General features: G+C 61.5%; 1 protein-coding gene across 2 annotated transcripts in view; it reads left to right on the top strand.

Annotated features, from left to right (window-relative positions):
• SARDH (sarcosine dehydrogenase) overlaps window positions 1-23,977 on the top strand; it is a 62,987-nt gene that overhangs the window by 24,799 nt on the left and 14,211 nt on the right. For both annotated transcript variants that reach the window (XM_043566988.1, XM_043566989.1), the window contains 6 exons: window positions 2,195-2,278; window positions 4,016-4,129; window positions 9,007-9,145; window positions 10,771-10,884; window positions 16,170-16,317; window positions 20,466-20,559. In XM_043566988.1, the coding sequence (XP_043422923.1) occupies window positions 2,195-2,278; window positions 4,016-4,129; window positions 9,007-9,145; window positions 10,771-10,884; window positions 16,170-16,317; window positions 20,466-20,559 (693 nt within the window). The remainder of the gene's footprint in view (window positions 1-2,194; window positions 2,279-4,015; window positions 4,130-9,006; window positions 9,146-10,770; window positions 10,885-16,169; window positions 16,318-20,465; window positions 20,560-23,977) is intronic.

Raw genomic sequence — 23,977 nt, 5'->3', positions numbered from 1 at the left:
AAGGAGATGGGCTCAGAAGCGCCCACCTCTTGTCCGCACTGTCAGCCCTGCTCGCGACACCTCCCCCAGCCACGGCCGGTTTTATTAGAGGTGACTACACCCCTATTTTCCCTCCCTGGGAAGGTGACCTCCTCCTCGATCCACGGGACCCCATCACTCATGCCGGGGGATTTTCTTGCGTTGAGAACTGCCCCTGTGCTGCCCCCTGGGGTGTCCGAGGAGGACATTTCTTGGTGCCACCGTTGGCAGTGTCCTCTTGGCCACTGCTCTGCCCGCTCAGGGTGTGGGTGGGTCCTCAGGAGGCAGCGGGATACAGCCCGTCGGAGGCCGCGGGCACCTGCGCACTTGCCTGCCTCTGCCAGACCCAGCTTCCGAGGCTGCTCGGCCCGGGGCTCTGGGCCCTCCTGCCAGTCCGACAAGGCTGCCCGTGGCCACGGGACCCTTCCAAACTTGAGGGCAGAGATGATCATTTTTCCCCAACCTGAACTCACAAAGAAATCTGCCATTATGTCACTTAATTGTGTCCGTGTGATATTGTGACTTATGATAAGAAATAGGAATTCAGTCTTCGTCCAGTCTGTTTCTGGCACAGAGTTCCCCCAACCCTTGGAATTTCCAAAATGGCGAGGGCCACAAAGACGGAGAGGCCGGAGGTGGCCTCAGTCACCAGCGGCCACCGAGGCAATCAACCGTGCCCGTATCACGGAGCCTCCATAAAAACCCAAAAGGAGGGGCTCAGAGAGCTTCCGGGTTGGTGAGCACAGGGAGGTTTGTGCACAGTGGCACCTGGAGGGGCACGGAAGCCACACGCCCTTTCCCCACACCTGGGGCTACTTTCCTCTTGCATCTGGCTGGCCCTGAGCTATAACCTTCTAGAAACACCAGCCATGCAGTGGGTAAAACGTTTCTCTGAGTCTTGTGAGCGGCTCGGGCAAATGCATCCAGCCCGAGGAGGGGGCCTGCTCTATAGCCGGTCGGTCACCAGTCTAGGTAACCTGGAGGGACTCGAGTAGGAGACGGGGGCAGCCTTGTAGGACCGAGTCCCCAGCCTGGGGAATCTGATGCCGTCCTCGGGGAGACAGTGTCAGAGTTGAGTTGGCTTCTGGGACATTCTGCCGGGGTCGGAGAATTGCTTGCTGCTGTGTGGCAGGTCCCCACACGCGTGCGCGTGCAGACTGGGCCCAGGAAACGAACTCAGTCCGTTATGTTTTCGTATTGCGCTAAAGCACACAGCACATAAAACTTGCCATTTTAGCCATTTTTAAAGCCTACGATTCAGGGAGATGAAGTACATTCACGGTCCTGTGCGACCCTCACCACTCTCTGGTGCCAGAACATTTTCATCACCCCGAAAGGAAACCCTGTGCCCACCAAGCAGTGATCCCTCATTCTCCCCAGCCTAGAAAGGCCACTGATCTGTTTTCTGTCCGGGGATTCGCCTCCTCTGGGCGCTTGGTGTAAGCGGGTCGTGAAGGGTCACGAGAGATGATCACACGCGTGTTGTGTTTGAGGCTGGTCTGAGGTGCGGCACCCGTCGGAGCTCGGTTGCGTTTTAAGGCCCAGTCTCGCTCCACCGTGTGGGTCCACCAGGCGTGTTCATCTGTGGGCACTGTTGCTTCCAGCTGCCGGCGGCTGTGAACTTGGGTGTGCAGAGACCTGCTTCCTCCCTGTTCTCTCAGGGGTGCACCTGCGGGAGGGATCGCCGGGTCTCGTGCTGGGTCAGCCTGCTCCCGCTGGAACAATAGCACAGACCGGGGGTGCGGGGGGGGAGAAGCCATAAGAAATTCCTTGCTCCCAGGTCTGGACGCTGAGCGGCTCCAGCTGGGGCCCCCTCCCTAGCTGTCTGGAAGCCTGCCTTCTCCCTGGGTCCCCTGGGTCCCCCTGTCCTGGGATCAGGGCCCCACCCCATGACCTCATTCCTCCCTAATCGCCTCTTTGAAGGCCTCACCTCCATATTCATTCACACTGGGGGCGTTAGGGCTATCAAGCAGGAATTTGAGGCTGGGGGTGGGGCTCTGGGGTAGGAGTTGCAGCCTGGGCTTGGGTCCTGGCTCCGAGCCTCAGGACCTCTTTGCCCTCTGCTCCTTGGGGTGTATCCCCTTGGGGGGAATCAGTCACTCACTGCCCTGCATGGCGGGAGGCGGGGGGGTGTCTGGCCGGGCCTGAAGGGTGCTGGTTCCCCACCCCTACCCAGGAACTACTGGCCCGAGGCTGCGTGTTCCAGGAGCGACAGGGCTGGGAGCGGCCGGGATGGTTCACCCCGAAAGGCACAGCTCCGGTGAGTGGCCACCCGGGCCTAGCCCACCCCCACTCCCGTCCACACCACCCGAGGCGGGGGCCCGCGGGGCGGGTGAGTCACCTTGCGGGCGGGAAGGCTGAGCCCCCTGTAGATGTGCCCGTGAGCACGGGGCCCGTCCTCTGCAGATGTCCCCAGGGCCGTCACTCACCGCCCACAGCAGCCAGGCCTTCCAAGGCCCAGATAAGCCCGGGGCCCCCGGGAAAGCTGGTGTTCCACAGTGAGGGGGCCGAGCGCAAGACTCCCCCGCCGTGCCGGAGAAATTAGCACATCTTCCCATAATTTTGCTCATATATTTTTGGCAAATGCCACTGTTATTTTATGTTAGTAGGAGCATTTAGCACAAAATTATGCATTCCGTGTTGGTTTGTAACTTGGGATTTCACAGCCTCCCGGCCTCTGGGTGCCCTCCTGGGGGCTCCCCAACTCCCCCAGTGCCTCCCACGGGCCCAGGTTGTCAGAGAAGAACCCAACCAGCCTGCTTGTGAAACTCGTGGGCTGGGGTCCCCTGAGCGGGCGGGGGACAGAATTTGATCCGGTTTTATGCAAATTAAAACCCCTCTTCTGCTGCTGTAATTTACCAGTCCCCTTGCAGGGCAACCACCTCCCATCTCCATAGCAACTCACGGCCCAAGGCGGGTCCCAGGGCATCGTTAGGCAAGAGTGGGCTCTCTAAGACCACCAGGGGGAGCAGCCTGTCCCCAGGAGGCTGAGAGGCTGGAGCCAACCAGGACAGGGTGGGGCTCGAACGGCCCCCTGCAAAGCCCTCCGTGTCCCAGCTGGCCTCTCCCAGGAAGCCCCTGGCCCCTGGGTGAGGAGGGGACCCTGGATCAGGGATCGGGAACATTCCCTTGGTCCGGAGATGGGCAGGCTCTGTGCCCTCTCACCTGTGAAAAGAGGCTGGGCAAGTCTGGCCGTGCTGGGGAGGGACAGTTGACTGGCTCCCTCAGTAGGGGCAGGGCTGGGGAAGGGCCCAGTGGCATGTGGGCATCTCAGAGCCGCTGACAGAGGGCAGGGCAGGCCACGGCCAGTGGCGGTCGAGGAGCCAGCCTCTGGGGCCCACGTGCCGCAAGGCCTGTGCCAGGCCTGTGACATCAGGCGAGTTTTCATCTCTCTGCCTCAGTTTCTCGCCTGTAGAAAGGATCTCCCTGCCTAGAAGCTCGAGGCACCCGGAGCAGGGCTCGGTCCTGACTGCCATGACAGTGCCGTCCGGCCCCCAGCTCCGTCACCCTCTTCCTCAGAGAGCTGGTTCCGGGGTCTCATCCCGCTGCCTCAGCCTTGAGTTGAAAGCCCTGACGGTGGCCCAGGGGTCCCAGGTGACCCGCCCGTCTCTCCCCAGCCCGAGCACACCCCACTTTTTCTCCATCCTTCTGGGCCCCAACGGACGCAGCCCAGCCTCCCCACCGGCCCTCAGCCGCACCACCACCACCACGGCAGTTAGGGTGTTATTTGTGCAAGGGTTTGTGGGCTGCCTGAACCCCTTCACCGCCCCCCAGGCCGTGCCCCCAGCACAGCCCTCCCGAGGGCGGCCGGGTGAGGCCAGATCTGCCCCGCCTTCGCCGCTGCGGGACCCGGCTCCCTGCCCGCCAAGCCGTGTGCGTGCGCGTGTGCGCCCTTGTGAACATGTGCGTGCGTGTGCGAGTGTAGGGCGGGGGCGGAGGGAAGGAAGGACCAGGAGGAGGGAGGAAGGGGCACAGTGACGAGCGTGTCTCCTCCCAGGTCCTGCGGTACGACTACTACGGGGCGTATGGGAACCGGATGCACGAGGACCACGCCTACGGCCGGCTGCTGGGGGACGAGTACACGTTCGACTTCCCGCCCCACCACGACGTGGTCAGTGGCTGAGTCCCCCCACCCCCCATCCCCGATGGAGGAGAAGGTCGGGCTCCCGGTAGGGCTGACCCCCGGGGGCCCTCCGAGAGTCCTGCCAGAGGTTCTGTGGACTGCGTCCAGTTCACCCCCCGTTTCGGGCTGACTCGGTTTTGAGGAGCAAGCCGGTGATGTCTTCCTCTCTGCCCCGCTCTGTGCCGAGGCCTCGCCACGGGCGGTGGGGGCTGGGGCTGGCTGCGTGGCCGCAGGCCAGGGGCCGCCCCTCTCTGGGCCTCCTTCCCTCCTGCCCTGGATCTGTTCTGAGGCTCCTGTGACAGGCGTGAGTGACGAGCTCTTCCTTAGGGCTGCTGTCGGTGGCTCTCTCGCAGAGTAGATTCAGGACACACAGACCCAAGACGGGCCCCTCCAGAGGACGAGCAGGAGGTCTGGGGTCTGGGGTCTGCTCGCTGCCCCTCTGGCTCCAGAAGTGGGCAGATGAGGCTGGTCAGAGCCCCGGCCGGGCTGCCTGGGCCCGACTCCCGCCGGGGTGGGGGTGACGAGGCCTGGGGCCGGGCTGCCCCCCGCAGTCTGCACCGGGCAGAGGTGCTCTTGGGGGCAGCTTCGGCAGAAAGAGCGACGCCAGCCTCCACGCTGAGCGGCCCCGCCGTTTTGCAAAGGGGTCGCCCAGCAGAACGGGGCTGAGCCGTGGCCTCGTGGCTGCCCCAAGAGAGCGAGAGAGGCCTCAGCTGCCCCCTGATGTGGGTGCCCAGCCCGGGGCCGCCTGGGAAGCACTGTCTCGGGGGAAAAGGCAGCCGGCCAGCTTCCTGGGTGTACGGCCTGTGAGGTCACCCAGGGCCTGGCTCAGAGGGGCCCTGAGTGGGGCTTAACGCTCCGCCGTCGCCACCTTGAAACTCTTCAGACTTTAGGAACCGGGGCCCGCGGTTTCATTTTGCACCAGGCCTCACAAATTCTGCAGCCGGTCCCCAAGGGAAAGAAACAGTCCCTCCTGTGCTTTCCCCCAAAGCTGGCTCTGGTGGTAAAGGCACTGGGGGAGGGGCTTGGGCGGCGGAAGCAGGAGGCACGTGCGTCCCCAGGCTCCGGGGTCCCTGGCACCGCCTCGAGTCTGGCACCTCGGCTCCCGCGGCTCCCAGGGCCTGCAGGACGTCTGGCCCTCGGGGACGTGGGAGCCCGGAGGGGATGCCAACTTGGCTTGGTGGCTTCATCCAGCCTCCGCAAACGCGCCTGAACAGTCCCAAAGCATGAAACACACACTTGTTCTCAGCATTGGCAGCCTCCCCAGCCCGGGGAGACGGGGAGACGAGAGTCAGCCCGGAGACCGTGTCGGGTTTTGCTCTGCGGCCCCAGTGTCGGGGAAGGTCCTGCAGCGCCTGACGGGTCGCGGGAGCCCCACAGAGGACCGCGGTGTCTGCAGGGCGGTGGGGTCGCGGCATCTGGGGCTCCGGCGGGGTGCCAGCTCCCCCGGGGAAGCCCGACTGGGGCCTTGGCCGGTTTCCCCGGTGGAAATGCTCTCACCGCTCACACCGATGCACCCACGCGGAGCTGGGGGTGGGGGGGCGGGGGCCCCGCGACAGCACGGGCCGGATGCACGGCTCCGCGATCTTCTAGCCGCCTGGCCCCCAACAGACCGCGCGTCCCCTCCCCGGGCCTCAGAGGGCAGTGTCCTCGTGGAAAGTGGTGTTGGAACCTCGGGGTGGAGGAGGTGACACAGGTCCCCGACGCACAGCCAGTGCTCGGTGAGGGGTAGCTTTGCTGCCACAATTTTTCCTTCAGTGAGCGGCAAAGGTGGGGCCTCCCCTCAGCGGCTGGGTGATGTATGTGGAACAAAGATGCAGTGGCTCCGGGACAGAAGACGGAGGAGAAAAACGGATGGACAATTCGGGACCTGGAGGGCCTGGCAGGGGCATCTGTATACCGGCCAGCAGGCACGCTGTGTTCTTTGTGTAAAAAAAAAAAAAAAAAAAAAAAAAAAAAATACAGCTTTCCTGAGATAGAATTCACGTACCACACAATGCATCCACTTAAAGTGTATAATTTGGTGCTTTTTAAAAAATTTTTTAATGTTTATTTTTGAAAGAGAGAGAGACAGACAGAATCTGAAGGAGGATCTGGGCTCCGAGCTGTCAGCACAGAGCCCGATGCGGGGCTCGAACTCACGGGCTGTGAGATCGCAACCTGAGCGGAAGTCGGGCACTTGACGGACTGAGCCACCCAGGTGTCCCACAATCTGGCGGTGTTTTTTAGTGTCCCCCTGGGCCGGTGCAGCCGTCACCACGATGTGATGTTAGAACGTTTTTGTCCACCCCCAGGAGAAACCCTGACCTGCCAGCTGTCACCCCCATCCCCCACCCTCTCCCACCCCATCCTCCCCTCAGCAGCCACTAAAGCTCCTTCTGTCCCTGGAGCTTTACCTGCTGGGACGTTTCCTATCAATGGAGTCCTACAACGTGCGGTCTTCCGTGACTGGCTTCTTTCGCTCGGCACCGTAGTTTCAAGGTCCGTCCACGTTTTGGGGCGTGTCTGTGCTTCGTCACTTCTTTTTCTGAGCAGTTTTCAGTTACGTGGATGCTCTGCAGTGTGTCCGGACATTCGAGCTGGCCCCGCTTTTTGCTTGTTAGGAATAACGTCGCTACGATCATGCCCTGACGGGTTTCTGTCTGCACGTAGGTTTTTATTTCTCTTGGGTAGATGTCTGGCCGGTGCGTTGCTGGGTCTTGTGGGACCTCGATGCTTAACATTTTGAGGATCTGTGGGTGAGGGTTGTGACTTCTCCAAGTCCTCGCCGCCACTGGTGATTCTCTCTCTTTGATCCCAGACACCCTAGTGGGTGTGAGGTGGGATCTCACTGGGGTTTCGAGCTGCATTTCCCTACTGGCTAATGATGGTGAGCGTCTTCCCATGTGCTTACTGGCCATTCGTGCATCTTCTTTGGAGAAATGTCTATTCAGACACCTTGCTCATTTAAATTGGGTTACTGGTCTTTGTATTGAGTTATAAGACTTCCTGTTATATGCTGGGTACAAGTCTCTTATCAGATTTATGCCGTCCAGATACTTCCTCCCATTCTGTGGGTTGTCTTTTCCCTTTCTTGATGGTGTTGTTGGCAGCACAAAAGGGCTTGATTTTGGTGAAATCCAGCTTACGGATTGTTTCTTTTGTTGCTTGTGTTTCTGGGGTCATATTTCAGAAGGCATTTCCTAACCCAAGGCCACAAGACACTCCCATGTTTTCTTCTACGAATTGTATAGTTTAGCTCTTACTCTTAGGTCTAGGACCCACTTTGACTACGGTTCGTGTATGGTGTGAGGTAGGGGCCCAGCCTCCTTCTCTGCGTGTGGCTGTCCAGCTGCACGGGCACCACGTGTTGACGACCGTGGCTTCCTCCTCACGTGGCCTTGGCATCCTTGTGGAAAAGCAGTGACCATAAACGTGCGGGTTTATTTCTGGACTCTCAACCCCATTCCAGTGATCTATATGCGTATCCTTGTGTTAGTGTCTTGATTACAATGGTTTTGTAGTGAGTTTTGAAATCAGGAAGCGTGAGTCTCCCAGCTTGGTCCTTCTTTTTCAAGATGGTTTTAACTATTCTGGGTCCCTTGCATTTCCATATGAATTTTAGGATCAGTTTGTCAATTTCTGCCAAGAAGCCCGCTGCGATTTTAACGGCGATCGTGTTGAATCTGGATCCGTTTGGAGAGCACATCATCTTAGCAATATCAAGTCTTCGTTTTGTAAACATGGGATGTCTTTCCACTCGTTCAGGCCTTCTTTAAATTTCTTTCAAAAATATTGCTGAGTTTTCAGAGTACAAGTTTTGCACTTCTTTTGTTAAATTTGTGGGTATTTTTAAATTCTTTTTGATGATGTAGGTAGAATTAGTTTCTTTTATTTTTTAACTTTTTTTTTTTTTTTTGAGAGACAGAGAAAGACAAAGCAGGAGCAGGGGAGGGGCAGAGAGAGAGGGAGACACAGAATCCAAAGGAGGCTCCAGGCTCCCAGCTGTCAGCACAGAGCCCGACACGGGGCTCGAACTCACGGACCGTGAGATCATGACCTGAGCCAAAGTCTTACACTCAACCACCCAAGCCACCCGGGGAACCCTTCTTCTTCAGTCAGGTTTAATAACTTGTGTCTTTCTAGGAATGTGTCCGTTTCACACGTCACACGCTGGCATGCGGTTATGCATGGTTTTCCCTTACAACCCTTTTACTGCTGTAAGGTCGGTAGTGATGTCCCCTCTTTCCTTCCCGATTTTAGTACTTTGAGTCTCCTGTCTTATTTTCTTTGTGAGTCTGCTACTTTTGTTGATCATTCCAAAGAACCAGCTTTGTTTTTGCCGATTTTCTCCATTTCTCTATTCTCCATTTCCTCTATATCCTATTCTAGTCTTTATTAAGTCTTTCCTTCTGCTTGCTTCTGGTTTAATTCACCCTTCTTTTCCAATTTCTCCAAGTGGGAAGCTGAGGCATCCATGGAGAACTTTGGAACCATTTGCAGGTGTAAGGTCTCTGTGAGCAAGGCCCTGCCTTCCTTCCCTCCTTCTCAAAGTATTTCCCAACCCTCCCCCCACAAGTGTTTTCTTTGATTCTTTGGTTATTCAGGGATGTGTTGTTCAATGTCACTTATATGCAAACTCCCCAAGTTTCCTCCTGCTGTGATTCTAATGTAATTCCATTGTGGTCCAAGAACATGCTGTTGAATCTGTTGTCTTCTTTTGCGGGGTATAATTCCCTGTGCTTCTGAAGAGTGGTCTTGTTGTGTTCCCAGCTGGGAGTGGGGAGGGAGTCTCAGAGCAGGTGTGCCAGGGAGAGCCCAGCGGGCCCTGCTCTGAGGAGGCATAGCTCAGAGCCCTCATGGCGGCCTTCCTCCCTGGAACTTTTCAGATCAAGAAGGAATGTCTGGCCTGCAGAGGGGCCGCTGCTGTGTTCAACATGTCCTACTTCGGAAAGTTCTACCTGGTGGGTTTGGATGCGAGGAAGGCTGCCGACTGGCTCTTCTCTGCTGATGTCAGCCGACCCCCAGGTACGACCTCCAGAGGGCCATGCCCCTCTCCCACTTTGGTGCCAGGAAGAACTCCCTGGGCACAGCCCTGGGTGCTGAGACCAGGCGGCAAGCTGGCTCTGTCCCCTCTAGGCTTCTCCAGCTCAGGGCTCTGCCCCCTGGCCTGGGCCTGGACCCCTGCGTCTAGATCTCTCTGCCCTCAATGCCACACCTCAGGCCCTAGGCCCCCAGCACCTTCCACTGTCCCTCCCCCTGCCCTTCCTTTCCCTCCTCCCTCCCTCCCTTCTCCATTTACTTTCTTCCAGAAAGGATGCAAGGCAGGAGGCTCTCTGTAAATGTGGAGCCCCTTTGGGCACTCCCCACAGGAACACTCTCCCCGAAGAGGGTTTCCAGAATTAAATAAAAATACAGGAAGGTCAGATAGATTTGAGTCTCAAGAATGGACGATGTTTTCCTCTTAAGTGTGTCCCATGTAATATTTGGGATGTTCATCTCCTTTTATGTTACCCTCCCCCCACCCGTCTGTATTAGCTCCCTGGGGCTGCTGTAACAAAACACCGTAAACGGGCTGGTTCTAAACAATGGAAACATGTTGTCTGATCATTCCAGAGGCTACAAGTGCACACTCAGGAAGGTAGCAAGGCTGTGCTGTCTCTGAGACCGGAGGTGGGACACTTCCTGCCTCTCTGTCTCCAGGGGGTGGGGGCGGGCACCAATCTCGCCCCTGCCTTGACATCACACATCCCTGCGTTTGCTTCTCCTCATAAGGGCACCAGCATCCCGGATTAGAGCCCGCCATAAGGGCCATCCTAACACGATCACATAGCAAAGCCCTGTTTCCAAATAAGCTCACGTTCACACGTACTCGGGGTTGGGACCTCAACATGTCATTTCAGGGACACAGTTCAACCTGTGACACCATTTTTCCGGCAGTCGCCCCACCTGCTCCTCTTAAACCTCCCCCTGACCCACACCCCCCGTCCCCCCAACCCCGCCCCAGCACCCCTCCATCCACCTTCCCGTTCACCCCCTTTCATCCATCCATCCACATAGTCGTTTATGCGGACAGACATCAGGAGCCTCTGCTCAGCAGGCACGGGGGCACCAGAGTGAGTGAGACAGGAACCCTGCTCCTAAGAACTTTCTGGCATGTGGGGGGTGGGTGGGAGGCTGGGATGGGGGACATCCACGTCCCGGGCCGAGGTGTTTCAAGAAGAAAGAAGCCCCACTCTTTTTTTTTTTTTTTTATATTTTTATTCATTTTTGAGAGAGACAGAGCATGAGTGGGGGAGGGGCAGAGAGAGAGAGGGAGGCACAGAATCCGAAGCAGGTTCCAGGCTCCGAGCTGTCGGCACAGAGCCCGACGCAGGGCTCGAACTCTCGAACCACGAGATCATGACCTGAGCCGAAGTCGGATGCTCAACCGACCGAGCCACCCAGACGCCCCAAAGCCCCACTCTTGACCCTTCCTCCTCCGGGAACAGCAGTGCTGGGTGACCTGCTCCTCCCGCTCTGGGCCACCCGGTCGTGGTGACGTCACCTTTTGAGGTCACCTGCGCTAGGGCATCCCGTCGAGTGGTCCCAGACTTGTGTGTGCCGGGCTGTGCCGAGAGGCTCCCCACTCCGGGTCTTTCTCTCGCCCCCAGGCTCGACCGTGTATACCTGCATGCTGAACCACAGGGGCGGCACCGAAAGCGACCTGACTGTCAGCCGCCTGGCCCCCGGCCCCCAGGCCTCCGCCCTGGCCCCCGCCTTTGAAGGTAGGAGATGCCCCACGGGCTGAGCGATGTTGTCACTGCAGCCTTGTTCCGGTGACCGGCGGTGGCCGGGGACGGGCTGCCGAGGGCCGCTCTGTAATTACCTGTGGTGCCCGCAGCGGTCAGGGCTTGGGAGATTAGAGGTGTCGCTTCAGGCTGGCGGTCGGCTTTGTTCAGGCAGTGATGCGGGCTCTGAGTACTCCGTGATTATGTCTTTGAACCTGTCCGTACCGCGGTGTTTCAGAACAGCGAGGGCGTGGGCATACTCAGCGTGCCTGCCCAGAACAGAGGGAGCCACGGAGGAGGCCGTGCTTCCCACTTGGACGTACTAGCTCCTTTCTGCCACCGACATCTATGCCGAACCGACTTTGATCTCTGTCTCAGGCCGGGGCAGGTCCTTAGAAGGTGTGCAGTTCAGTGCTCAAGCTGTTCCTGGGTTGCCCTCTGCAGCCCCTTCGCCTTTGCTTGCATGCCTCCAGTGACAGGCAGCTCAGTACCTGTAATGCTTGTTTGCACAGCCCTGACGGCCACGTTGAGCCAGATGTGCTGCCTGTCCCTTCAGCTCCCCGACCCTACCCCTTGGTTCACACGGAGCAAGGTCATCTCTAGTCCCGTAGCCGTCCCTGCTAGGGAGAAGAGAGACGGCTGAGATCCGCAGAGTGGGAAGCACCCTCCTTCTCCAGGGAGGCCCCGGGGCCGCTCTGAGAGACTGGATTTGCAGAGGAGAGGGTGTCTCTCTGAGAGACCCTCCAGGGGGAGGGTCCGTCAGCACAAGAACTCAGCCCATTCAGAGAAGCTGGCAGCCCCCGCCTCCAGGGGCCTGGCTCCACGCTGCCCAGACTCTGTCAGGGTCCCCAGGGGTTGGCGGGCGAGCTCCCAGGGCACTGGGGGAGGGGGAGGCGAGCAAGAAGGAGGGTGCATTAGCCAGGCAGGTGCACTCAGTACCTGCTGAGCACTTGTCGCATCCCAGGCTGTTTGAGGCACCCAGGAGGTTCTGGCCCGTGGAGTTTATATCTCTGGGTGGGGGTGCAGGGGCGATGGGACAAGGTTGCTTTGCCGGCCACAGACTCCTTTGGGGTGGATTTGGGGGCCGAGCGTGGGTGGGATTCCTGAGTCTCTGACTGCTGAAAACAGCGTCATGGGGCAGCACCGGCCGACTGGAGGCTGTGGGCACGGGTGAGTGGTCTTACTGGCGGCAGCTGGGGCTTGGGGGACCCTTCCCTCCTGCCACTGGTGGTGCAGAAGCCGGGAAAGCAGTGGGCTCAACCAGAGCGCCTGTGCTGTGTGAATGAACTTGTCCACCCCTTCCTTCTCCCAGCGCTCACAAAGAGCCTTTACCGTAAGACAGATGCGGGCAGCCAGCGGTCACAGGAGGTGAAGGAGGCTGGGCGGGCCTCCAAGATCTCACGGTAGGGACAGACAGGGCCGGGAAGAGACCATTAGAACACCGAGTGGAAAAGCAAGGGGACGGAAAAGAGCAGGACTATGGAGGCTATGGAAGTAGCTGAGCCAGGGTGAGGAAGGCTTCCTGGAGGAGGTGATGTTCTGGCCTGAGCCCCGGTGGATGAATAGGAGCTGCCGGCTGGAAAGGTGCCTGTAAGGAGCTGGCTGGAGAGGAGCAGGGGCCATTTGGAGGAGGGCTGGTGTAGCTGGGGAGGAGGGACAGAGGGACCCCGGTGAGGGCACAGGTCATCTAAATCCTGGGCCAGGTCCTGCCACTGCCTGGCTCTGCGGCCCACAGCCCTGAGCCTCACTTTCCCCATCTGGAGAACGGGGACCTTCCGGAAGGTGCCGGGGGATTCCTGGCCCTGACGGTTCGAGGAGCGCCCGCCTTGCCAGGGCGGGGGCCAGAACAGGCCGTGGAGCAGAGGCAAGGGAAAGGTGCTAATGATTCGGGAGGCGTTTTTCCCAGATTCCGGCGCCTCCCGGTCCAACCGCGTGGCTGCCTGGGCGCGGGGGACGGGCTCTTGCTCGGCCTGCCAGCGGAAGTGCGCGTGGCGCGTCGTGAGGGAGGCGCCGTGACGCCTGAGTCACATCCCGGGAGGCTCTGGAACGTGCTGCCGGGCCCGGGGACACGGCCAAACACGAGAAGACCGGCGGCATGTGGACCGTGTTTTATTTTCGGCCTTAAAAACTGTACTGTTCCTGCCATGAATATGCATGCCTGTTAAATATGCATGTTTTAGACGCGGGTTAATTATACCCGTTGCGTCAGGTCACCACGACGTCAAGAGGATGTGGTGATTTGCACGCGAGCGAGGCTGTGTACAAAGCAGCTGTCGATGCCTAACGTGGTCTTGAAGCATCTTCTGCATCCCAAAAGGAAGACGCGCTTGTAGGAGACGTGCTGACGATACAGGAAGGGACAAGGTCAACCCCGCAGCCCCCAGCTCCCCGGCTGGAGCCCGAGCCCCTGGACTCTGCCCACTGACTGCCCTCTCTGCCACGGCCACTTGCAGGCTGGGCCCGGAGCTGCAGCCTCGGGACCCAGCACTTTGGGTCTTTGATGAGGACAGCTGTCCGGAGAACGCCGGGCCCGGCAGCTGCCCTGGCACCAGGCGGCCCCCGTAACTCCTGTCCCTTGAGGAGGGGCCTTGGGTGGCTTCGGACCCCTGGGGCTACGCGGAGGACGCGGCCTGTAAAAGTCCCCGGCCCAGGGGCCAGGGGGGCCCTTTTGGGGGCCAACTTGTCTTTTTGGCTTCTGTCTCCCTTTGTGCTCATCGGTTTAAGACAAAGGAGGAAGAGAGGAGACTTGATCATACCTGACCAGTGCTCTGGTAGACGTTTTAACCCGGTGGATGCTGTTAATGGTCCTATGGGGCAGGTGTGGTTCAGCCCATCTTATAGATGAGAAAACGGAGGCCCAGAGAAGTAAGAAGTGAGGGCGTCGAGCCACAGAGCCACCTCTTGGCCAGGCCGGTCTGATGCCAAGGCCTATGTGATTCCCAGACGGTGTCCTCCGGGGTGGGGAGGGGTAGTATCCCTGCAGAGCATCCCCACAGGGATTTGGGGGGTAGCCTGTTTTCCCCAGCCCCACGGCCCAAAGGATCCAAAGGTGGGTGCAGGGTACGGTCCTGGCTGTAGGGAGATTGTGGATGCGGGACGGCCGTGGTCCCCGGGCACGAGCAAGGGGGCAGGCCACTGCGGTGAGGTCGTGTCCGTGCTCTGCAGCGTGGAGTGGGTGAGCGGGCTTCCCGGAGGAGGGGATGTTTGAGCTGGGTTCCGGAAGGTGAGGAGGAGGGGCTCAGGCCCGGCGAGGCAGTGGGGAGTGGAGGGCCTGGGTGAGGACAGACCCCCGCCCAAGAGCAGAGCCAAGTGCATCAGAGCCACGTGCCTTATGGGCGGCAGGCTCTGACGGGCGGGGGGGAGCGCTTTCGGACCCTCCTGAGGGCCGTGGGAGCAAGGGCGATCGGGATGTGGTGAGCAGGACTGGGGGTGGGATTGGAGGCTGGGGCCAGGAGGGGACAGGTCCGGCCATCCAGCCCAGAGGTGCTGCTGCCCCGGGCGCTGAGAGGAGGGGCTTGGAGGCTGCTTCGGGATATGGGGGTGGAGGAGACGGCGGGGCCGCTGGCCACTTGCCCTGGTGTATTCAGGAAGGGCTTCCCGGAGGCTAAGGCCTCTGCGTGGGACCTAGGGGAGCACACAGCATGTGGGGTGACAAGGTGGGGAACGTCCCAGGGGTCGCCTGGACAAGGGTGGGAAGAGGCAGCTGAGGACCGCAGCCCCCGCTTCCCCTCCTTCCCAGGCGGGACTGGGGGGGGAGGCGGGCCCCAGCTCCAAGCTTCCAGCTGGTGGTCCCAGCCCAGCCCCACCCCGCCCAGGACCCCCCCCCCCCCCACGAGAGCTTAGCCAGCAGCTGCTCCTGGAGACGGAGAGGCCTGGTGCCCTTTGCCCCGAGCCCTCTGCCACCAGCCAGGCCCTCCTCTGCCAGGGAAGGGTAGAGTGAAGAGGGACTGCTTTTCGATCACGGTGGGTGGCTGCGTCTATTACCACAGCTGCGGGGTGGGGGATGTGGGGGGGGCGGGGCTGGGACGCACCAGCAGGAGGCACCCAGGAGGGTTCTCCAGCAGGGAACCCCCTGCCCATCTCCACCCGTGCCCACACGCTATGCCCAGCCCACGGCAGTGATGCCCAGGCTGACAGAGGTGGCTGCCAGGGGACCCCGACGGGAGGAGGCCTTCTAGACCCTTCTGCGCCCCTCCCTGGGGCCCCGCCCGCAGCAGCTGTGGGAACCCGGCCTGTGAGGGCATTTCCAGTCCCATATTCCCACCGTACAGACGGAGAAGCGGCTGAGGGGTCAGGGATCGCCTGGGGACCTCTGCTCTGGGGTGGGGGAGCCCCGTGAGAATTAATAAGGGAGGAGAGAGGGGGGATGCGAGGGGAGGTCCAGGGAAAGCTGAGAAGAAGGAGGCCTCCCGCCTCCCTCCCCACCCCCCCCACCCCCTCCGGTTCCTCCAGAGATCATGGGCAAATGACCGGTGGGAGCCCGCCCGCCCCAGGCACAGGCAGTGGCTGGATCTCACAGTACCCTTGCAGAGGAGCTACAAAGACTCTCCATGACAGATGAGAGCACAGGGGCTCAGGGAGGCTGTGTGATGGGTCCAAGGCCACACAGCTGTCCCAGCTCCCCAGGGCAGTGACTCTCCCCCGACACTGGGCCGAGGCGGGCTGCCCTCTGTTTACCCAAGCCTGGGTGCCAGTGTGGCCCGGGCCATGACTCAGAGCTGGACAGAGTCTGATTTTCTACCATGTGACCTCTCTGAACCTCGGTCTCCTCTTCTGAAACCCTGGGGTGGTGATGAGAATCAGCCTCCTGTGGGGGGGGGGGGGGGCGGGGGTGGGAATCAAGGGGGGATTACTGGCAAAGCCCGGCCCGGTACCTGGCCCCAGCAAGTCCTGATATGGCCAAAGGGGGATCCAGAGACCGGGGGGCCAGGGGCATACGGAGTGAGAGCAGAGCCAGAGAGGAAGACATCTGTCCAAGGCTGCCCAGCACTGATGACACACGGAGCCTCGGGCCTCGACCGGGTGGGAGCTGTCCCCCTCTCCTGGTCAGGAGCCCTTTGAGAAGTGGGTGAAAGCCTCAGACTCTCCCAGAACAGTGCTCCCTTGGCGTGTGCAGCCCCCAGGGGTCCCCCCCCCCGGCCCCCACTCCCTGCCCCCGGAGAGCAGCCGGTGCCCCTGGGGAGGGTCACTGCCCTCTGGCTTGTGTTTTTCACTTTCCGGGAAAGAGCAGGTGCTTCCTCGACCCAGAGGCCTCCGGCTAGTCCTCACCACCTCTCTTCCAGGGGACGGCTACTACCTGGCTGTGGGCGGGGCCGTGGCCCAGCACAACTGGTCTCACATCAGCACGGTCCTGCAGGATCAGAAGTTCCGGTGCCAGCTCATCGACAGCTCCGAGGACCTGGGTCTGATCAGCATCCAGGGCCCGGCCAGGTGAGGACGGGACCGGGAGCCAAGCAGCCGGGTGCCCAGCCCCTGGGACCCACACCCGAGTCCCTCCAGCTGGCACCCGTGGGCAGAAGCAGCCGCTGGTCCTGCTGGTCCAGAATGGGACGTTCCGGGTAGCTAAAGGCTCTCGTGAACCCGGAGACGCCACGCCAGATAAATAGCCTTCAAAGCCCCGGAATACAGACGAGCCCTCAGTGGGAGCGCCAGACCCAGACAGGAATCTGCGCCTGAGGCTTCAGGGGTCACAGAAGGGCCTGTGTGTGGCGGTGGCGCGGTGGGGGGCGTGTCTCCGGGTCACTGACGGTCTAGCAGTTGCTGATGCCACGTCCAAGTGGGCACAGCCGGGCCGGGGTTCTACCTGGCACCTGGGCTGAGAATAATACCGAACACCGAGAGGCCCGCGCCCCCCCCCCCCGCCCCGAACACCTCCGGGTGGATGAGTCGGTCATGCGTCCGTCCCGTAAATATTTGCTGAGCTACACTCCCACCCATGAGGAGTCAGAGCCTGCAAACCCTCAGACGCTGGCCTGTGCAGGGAGCCACGGTGGTGGTGGGGGGGGGGGGGGTGGTGCTAGGCAAAGGGGCACCTGGGCAGTTGCGTGCTTGGAAAGGTCTCTCAAGCCGGGCTCCGGGAAGGGACTCGGGGGCGGGGGACCAGTGGGGAAGGATAATCGTGGTAACAGCCACCAGCTGGGCACCTTTGATTTGCCAAACCCTGTGCCAGGGTCTCCCGAAAATCCTGATAATAGCCCTTCGAGGCGGTCCTAATTGTTCTTATTCCTTGAGGGGGAGGAGACAGAGGCACACAGAGGGGGAGACGTTTGCCCAGGGTTGCGCAGCTCACCAGTGCCAGGGCGGGTGGGCACGGACTCCCCCCGAGCTCTCAGACAGCCGCGCGCCCGCAACTGCCCTTCTCGGGGAGTTACACGCCCTCTTGGTGGCGACGCGCCTGCTGTGGGTGCTCCATCACTGACCCCGGAGCCCAGGCACGCGTCAGTGGTGGGGAGACTCCTCGCGGGTGGTGGACCCTGCCGGACCGGAGAGGAGAAGAAGTGGGAGAGGAGGGTCCCTGCTTCTGGGGGCCCCGTGTTCAAGGAAGGATGTGTTCCTGGAGAATGACGGGAAGAGCTGGAGGCAGAGGGAGGGAGGGGGAGGGGAGGGGGATGTGCCTGCAGCCAGATATCCCCAGGCTGCGTGCTCTGACAAAGCACGCTGTGTCCAGGTGACGTCCCTGTCAGCCAGGAGTCCCTCCGGGATCCCCGGCTGGCGTGCTCAGACCAGCCGCGGGGTCATTTTCCCTGGGGCCTTGGAGCTGATCAAGCCTGAGGCTCCCCGGCTGGGTCCTAGACTGGCCGGCCTCCCTGCCAGGCTGTGTTGTAGCTGGTTCTGTGTGGGCGTTGCTCAGGGGCACACGGCAGGTACGTGCTTGCTGAACGAATGAATAGAACCTGAGAACATCGTATACGTTAACGTGGATCGGCATCTGTCAAGTGTTTGCCCTCAGGCTGCCCATGAAAACCAACATCCACTAAGGGGACGTTTGGGCAAAGCCCTGGAAGAAGTGAGGGATTGAGCTTTGGAGCTCTCTGGAGGGATGGTGTTCCAGGCAGAGGACACAGCAGGTGCAAAGGCCCGGTGGCTGGGATGTGCCTGTGTGGCTGAAGGAAAACAGGGAGGCCGGCTGGAGCAGGGCAGCTGGAGATGTGCTCGGGGAGCAGAGGAGGCGAGAGCCTGCGGGTCCAGGGGGCTGTGAGTGAGGGGGACTGAGCAGAGCAGAGACATGGTCAGACTTGGGCTTTCACAGGGTCTCTGATGCTGGGCCGGGCTAGGAGGCCAGCGGGTGTGTGAGGAGCCTCGGGGGCCGGAGAAGCCGGGATTTCCAGGAGGGAGCGATGAGCCACGTCCAGGTGGCCAGTGGGTGCAAGCGGGATGAAGATCCAAAGGGGAGCATTATGTTTGGGGCTTCCGGTGGAGTTGAGGGAGGTTTGCGGGACCCCTGGGCAGAAGCACGTGCAGCCAGGAAGGGAGGAGAGGAACGCGGAGCGGAGCAGAGGTTGGCGGCCACGGCTACGGGGAGGGACGTGGGGCCCAGAGAGATCACCCAGGGCCCGGCTCAGCCAGCAGATACCGTGGGGCGGTTTCCGTGTCTCCCCAGGGCTAGCCAGCTCCCCGTCTGTGGGCCCAACGGGGCCGGGGGTCCTGGCAGCCTCTGCCCCCTTGCCACAGCACCCACGGTGGGGCGTGAGCTTTTTCTACTGCGGGGGGAGGCTGGTGGGCAGGGGAGGGAGGGTGCGGGCACTCAGATCAAGGCAGCGCCCCCAGGGGACAGGCCAGCCTCCTCTGCCTCATTAGAAGCCGCTCCAGGAGGGTGGTGGTGACGGCCACCTCACCCCCCCTCCCCCGGAAATTTCTTTACTTACTGCTCCGATGTGTCTTCTCCTTCAAGAATAGCCCCACATTCCTGTAGAGTAACAGCCTCACTGGCACCACCACCATGGCGGGGGGGGGGGGGGGCTGGACCTTCTGAATTGTCAGGTGGGAAGCAATTTAGCCCGGCACCCGGACCGTGGGCGGTGGTAAGTTTCCAGCTGTCCGGTAGAACTCTCTGGAAGCGTTCTGCAATTGGGTGGGCCCGGTACAGCAGCCGCTAAGCTGTAGGTGGCCATTGAGCCCTTGAAAGGTGTCTGGAGAGACCGAATATTTCATCGTAATGAACTGAAACCCAAGCGGCCACAGGCGGCTAGTGGGTGCTCGCTATCATGTTCATCAACGTCCAGATGCTCGGCAGGTGCTTTCTCGCCGATTCCCCACTGGGGTCCTGGGAGGTGACATCACTGCCCCCCCCCCACCCCGCAGAGGATGGGGAAGCGGGGGGAGGCCAGGGGGAGCCGGGACTTGAACCTGCATCTCTGGCCCGTGCCCTCCAGCGCCACCTGCTGTCCCTCTCGTGGAGGGACAGCCTCCTGCGCCCCCACCCACATTAAGTAGATTGGTGCCTGCTGACCCCCTACAGACCCTCGGCCCGGCCCAGGCGGCAGCTCCAGGCTCCCGCCCCTGCCGGGAAGCAGGCAGGGAAGACGCCGACCACCCCCCAGAGCTACGGAGGGGCCGTGCTCCTCGAGGACCGGAGGTGGGCTCTCTGGGGTCTGGCAGCACTTGGGGGCCGGGGGTGTGTGTTACATAAGGCACTCGCAGCCTGCAGCGTGCTAGGCATCTCGGGCCGGTGTGGGTGGGCAGCTCCAGCACCGTGGGGGCGGGAATTAGGGTGGGCCGCAAGCATTCTGAGCAGCGGTACCCAGCAGCCCCAGCACCCGCTGGTACCCCCACGGGGAGCTGTCTCCTGCCAACGGGGAGCCCACCCTGGGGTGCAGAGCCAGGCTGTTGTCACTCACTTCCATTTACCGTGTGCCCTCTGTGCCGGGCACGTTGGGACAGGAGCAAGGACAAGCCATGTGAGAGGTGCCCTGTCAGATGTATCAGAGCCTCAGATTCAGGGAGTCGGGGAGGGCTTCCTGGAGGAGGTGGCAGCCAAGCCAAGACCTGAAGGATGACAAAGGCTTAACCAGGGGCAGGGCACCCGGGTGGCAATGCCGAGGAGTGCAGGAAGGAGTGAACGAAGTCCTGGAGGGAGACAAGGGGGCAAGGGGCCCAAGAAGTGAAGGTTTCCATGGGTAGTGAGAGCTTTGGGCCCAGCGAGCTCTCAGGTAACCCATCAAGCACGAGAGCCGGACTCCCGGGTGCCGGTGCTGGGGTGCGGGAGGTGAGGAGGGCAGCCCCTGCCCTCAGGGAACTCGCAAACTAGGCTCCTGCCCTGGGACTTGGGGGGCACTTGGGGGCGTTAGATGGTCAGGCCACTGCCCCAGGAGCTCGGGTGAGTCTGGTCTCTACCCGGGCTGGGCTCACCGCCCATCATCGTTGCCGCTGAACGGGCTTTCTTGCGGACTGGATTTTTGGCAGGTGCTTCCCTTGGTGTGCTGTTACTAATACCTGTCCGTTGTCCGTCTGAGTCACGGCGACGGGGACTCGTCCTGCTCACTGCTCTGTCCCCAGTGCCTTCCTGGCCCAGAGCCCGCGCCCACGAGTGCTCAGCAAGAGTTTGTTGACTGACCAGCCGACTTTGTTCTTGCCCACAGCCGGGCCATTCTCCAGGAGGTGCTGGACGCAGACCTGAGCGATGAGGCTTTTCCTTTCTCCACCCACAAGCTGGTGAGAGCCGCCGGGCACCTGGTAGGTACCAACGGGCGGCCTCTCCTGGGTTGTGGGTGGCGGCAGAGTGCCTGGGGCCCGGGCTTGGGAGCCTCTGTGCCCCCCTTTGCCGTGGGGACTTAGATGGTCCTGCCCACGGGCTGTTCGGACTCCAGAGGGGTGATGGGTCCAAGTCAGGCCTCACCGGTGCTCTGCCCAGTGCCCCGCACATGCTGGGGGCTCACCCCCAGGCTTCCACCAGGAAAGACACCCTCGACACCCACACAGCCGCCCTCAGCGTCCCCTCGTCAGAGGCACGGGGCATCATGTCCTCTCGGGTCAGGGTGGCCTGTACTTCCTCCACTGCGTTGGAAACGACAGGTCTGGGGACAGCAGAGCGGTTTGCTACCGTGGCTGGGCTCCGTGGCCTTTGGGGAGGCACTTGGCCTTCCCTGGCATTCTCCACCCCCCACCCCGCGCCCACGTGGTGTTGTGGATGTGTGTGGGTGCTCCTCTCGAGCTGCTCCCGGTTCCAGAAAGTGCGAGTCCCGGGACCCAAGGCTTCCGGCACTGTGGCCGGTGTCGGGGCTCTATGGGACCCGGCTCTGGCAGGAGGTTTCTTCGGAGACCACGGCGGGTGGGGGCGGTGGGCAGGGGGGACCAGGGCCGGGTCCAGCTCTGGGCCAGCACGTCCCTTCCTGGCGCCTCAGCGTCCTTGTTGGAAATGAAGCATCCTGGGCTCCGTTCTGACTCCCCGAGGCCGAGGGAGGGAGCAGACAGTAAAGGGAGCCTCGGCCACTATTTGCCGGGGGCTTGCTGGGCACCAGGCCCCGTTCTGAGCACATGGCGTGCGCGGGTCCCACTTAATGCTCACGAGTACCCAAAGGTTCCATTACGAGGCTCCTCAGCCTCAGCACTGTGGACGTTCGGGAGGCCGGAGGCTGGCCTGAGGGGCACCCCTGGCCTCCACCCACTCGATGCCAGGAGCACCCCCAGCAGTGACCACCACAAATGTGTCCAGACGCGACCCAGTGTCCCCAGGGGGCAGAATTGCCCAGGGAGAACAGCTAGTCTGGGATTATCCCGCGTGGCGGTCAGGGTCACGGCCAGGTGTGCTGGCCCAGGCCCTACGGCAGCTCATGATGTAGGGAACTGAGCTCAGAGAGGTTGGGCAGAGCGCCCCCGGCCCTCAGCTAGTGAAGCATTAAAGCACACAGATACGCGTCCACGAAACGGACAGGGCCGTCAGGCGGAGGCTGGGGGGTGGGGTGGGGGTGGATGGACAGCCGGGCGGGGGGTGCACCTCTCCCTTCCCTCTGCCTCCATGTTCGTCCGGGTCGTGGAAGAGTGGGATCCTGGCCTGCAGAGGGGCTGGAGTTCGGGGCCCAACCTGGGTCCTGTTAGCACTGGGTCCTGAGGAGGCCGCCAGAGAGAGGATGGGGACAAAGGCGCGTGTGCAGAGCAGGGGAGCACTGACCTTCACTCCCCGGAGGCGGAGCTGAGGGACAGGAAGCTGAGGGGGAGGGGTCTCTGTCTACTCTGTCTAGCTTGCTTCCTGCCTCCTTTGTGCAGAGCTGCTTGCCAGGACCAGAGAGGGTGGGTGCTTTGAGAAAGCGGCACACTTGGGGCGCCTGGGTGGCGCAGTCGGTTAAGCGTCCGACTTCAGCCAGGTCACGATCTCGCGGTCCGTGAGTTCGAGCCCCGCGTCGGGCTCTGGGCTGACGGCTCGGAGCCTGGAGCCTGGTTCCGATTCTGTGTCTCCCTCTCTCTCTGCCCCTCCCCCGTTCATGCTCTGTCTCTCTCTGTCCCAAAAACAAATTTAAAAACGTTGAAAAAAAAATATTAAAAAAAAAGAGAAAGCGGCACAGCTCGACCCAGGCCCCCGGCAGGCATCCAGCGGGCCTCGACGGCAGCTGGGCTGTGGGCCCCCATGGGGTCCATGCAGCGTCCAGCCCCATCTGGGATTGGGTTCTGGCTCGGGGAGTTGAGAGGCTTGGTGTCCGCTCGGCCCGCGTGTGGCTGGGGTGGGGGAGTGGGGGAGAGCACCAGGTGGGAGCACTTCCCTTCCCAGCCCAGGCAGCTCCAACGAGGCACCTGGGGCTTGTTCTTGGCCAGTGTACTTCAGCCGTCTCCCGCCCCGGGGGCCGGCCCTTCTCAGCCCTGGCTGCCTCCCTAGGTCTGGCCCGTGGCCGTCTGGCTGCACTTTGGCCGGCAGGGCCGGGGAGCCGGGCTGGGTCAGGTCTCGGGCCGAGGGGAAGCGGGGCCAGACTCCGGGATGACCCCCCTCCCTAGGGTAACAGAGGCCAGACACAAGGTGAGGGTGTCATGGGATGCCCGGGTCCAGGCACAGGACACCGATGGGGCGGCTTCTCACTGTCTCCTCTGGAACCGACCTCCTGGTTTTGTCAAAAAGTGTTTTATTACTTTATGAATGAACGTTCGGTGTGGTGGTTAAGAAGGAGAGGGGCCTGGAGTCAGCGCTCCCTTCTAGCGTGACCCCTTTGAGTGTGACCTTGGACCTGAGTGTCTTCCCTCCGCCCTTGGCCCGGGGGTGGCTGGTGTGTGAGCAGGGGCCTCGCACGAGGTGCCAGCCCAGAGCCCGCCTGCCGGAGTCCGGCTGAGGGGATGGTGGGCACCGCGTCTCACTGTAGATACTGGGGACGTTTGGAACCCGAGAGCAAGGACACGGAGGTCCCTGTGACTCTGCCCCCGGCAGAGCCGAGGTCAACAGGTTGACATCGCATCTGCTTTCCCCGACCTGCGTCTGTAAGTTTTAAAACAGAAGACAGCATGTGTGCGCAGGTTTCTTCTCTGATGACGGCGGTGACAGTGTTCCGGTCCCTTTAAACATTCTCCAGGAGCCACTTTGAAAACCCCTGTGGTCGTCTCTCGGCTCCTTGAGCAGCGTCGTGCTTGGGAATAGCCTGGGGATGAGCTCCCCTTGACGGTGGCCCTATTAGGACTCTGATCGTTGACCTACGGCGGGTCCCTCAGAGCCGGAGCCAGACCCAGACCCAGAGGTGTCCCACGTACACAGTCCGGGCCTGCTGGGTCGCTCCATGGTGGGGTCCTTTGGTAGCTTCTGTCTCCTCCCCGTGCCCCGCGCTGTCCTAGGCCTCTGGTGGGAGGGGCGCAGAAGTTCAGAGCTTGCCAAGCCGGGTCCCGCCTGCGAGAGACTGGCATCCTCAGCTCACACTGGCCAATTCGGGTTCTCCTCTGAGTCCTGACCAAACCGCAGCATCTAGTCCCGATGCTGACCTTCCTCCCCGCACCTGTGCCCTCTACCACCCAGCCCCTGCGCCCCCACCTGGCTCTAGAATTAATTCCGGGCTTGTTGGCTAGGAGCAACCCCCTCACGGGTGCCGGGCCGGCCGTAAGCCGGACCCGGAGGCCCTGGGATGCGCCCCTCCCTCCTCCACAGCCTGGCTCACAGCCTAGCTGGGGTGAGGGTGGGGGCAGA

The sequence above is a fragment of the Prionailurus bengalensis genome, chromosome D4, assembly GCF_016509475.1.
Source record: "Prionailurus bengalensis isolate Pbe53 chromosome D4, Fcat_Pben_1.1_paternal_pri, whole genome shotgun sequence".
Taxonomy (NCBI): Eukaryota; Metazoa; Chordata; class Mammalia; order Carnivora; family Felidae; genus Prionailurus; species Prionailurus bengalensis.
This window is presented reverse-complemented; position numbering and strand designations above follow the sequence as displayed.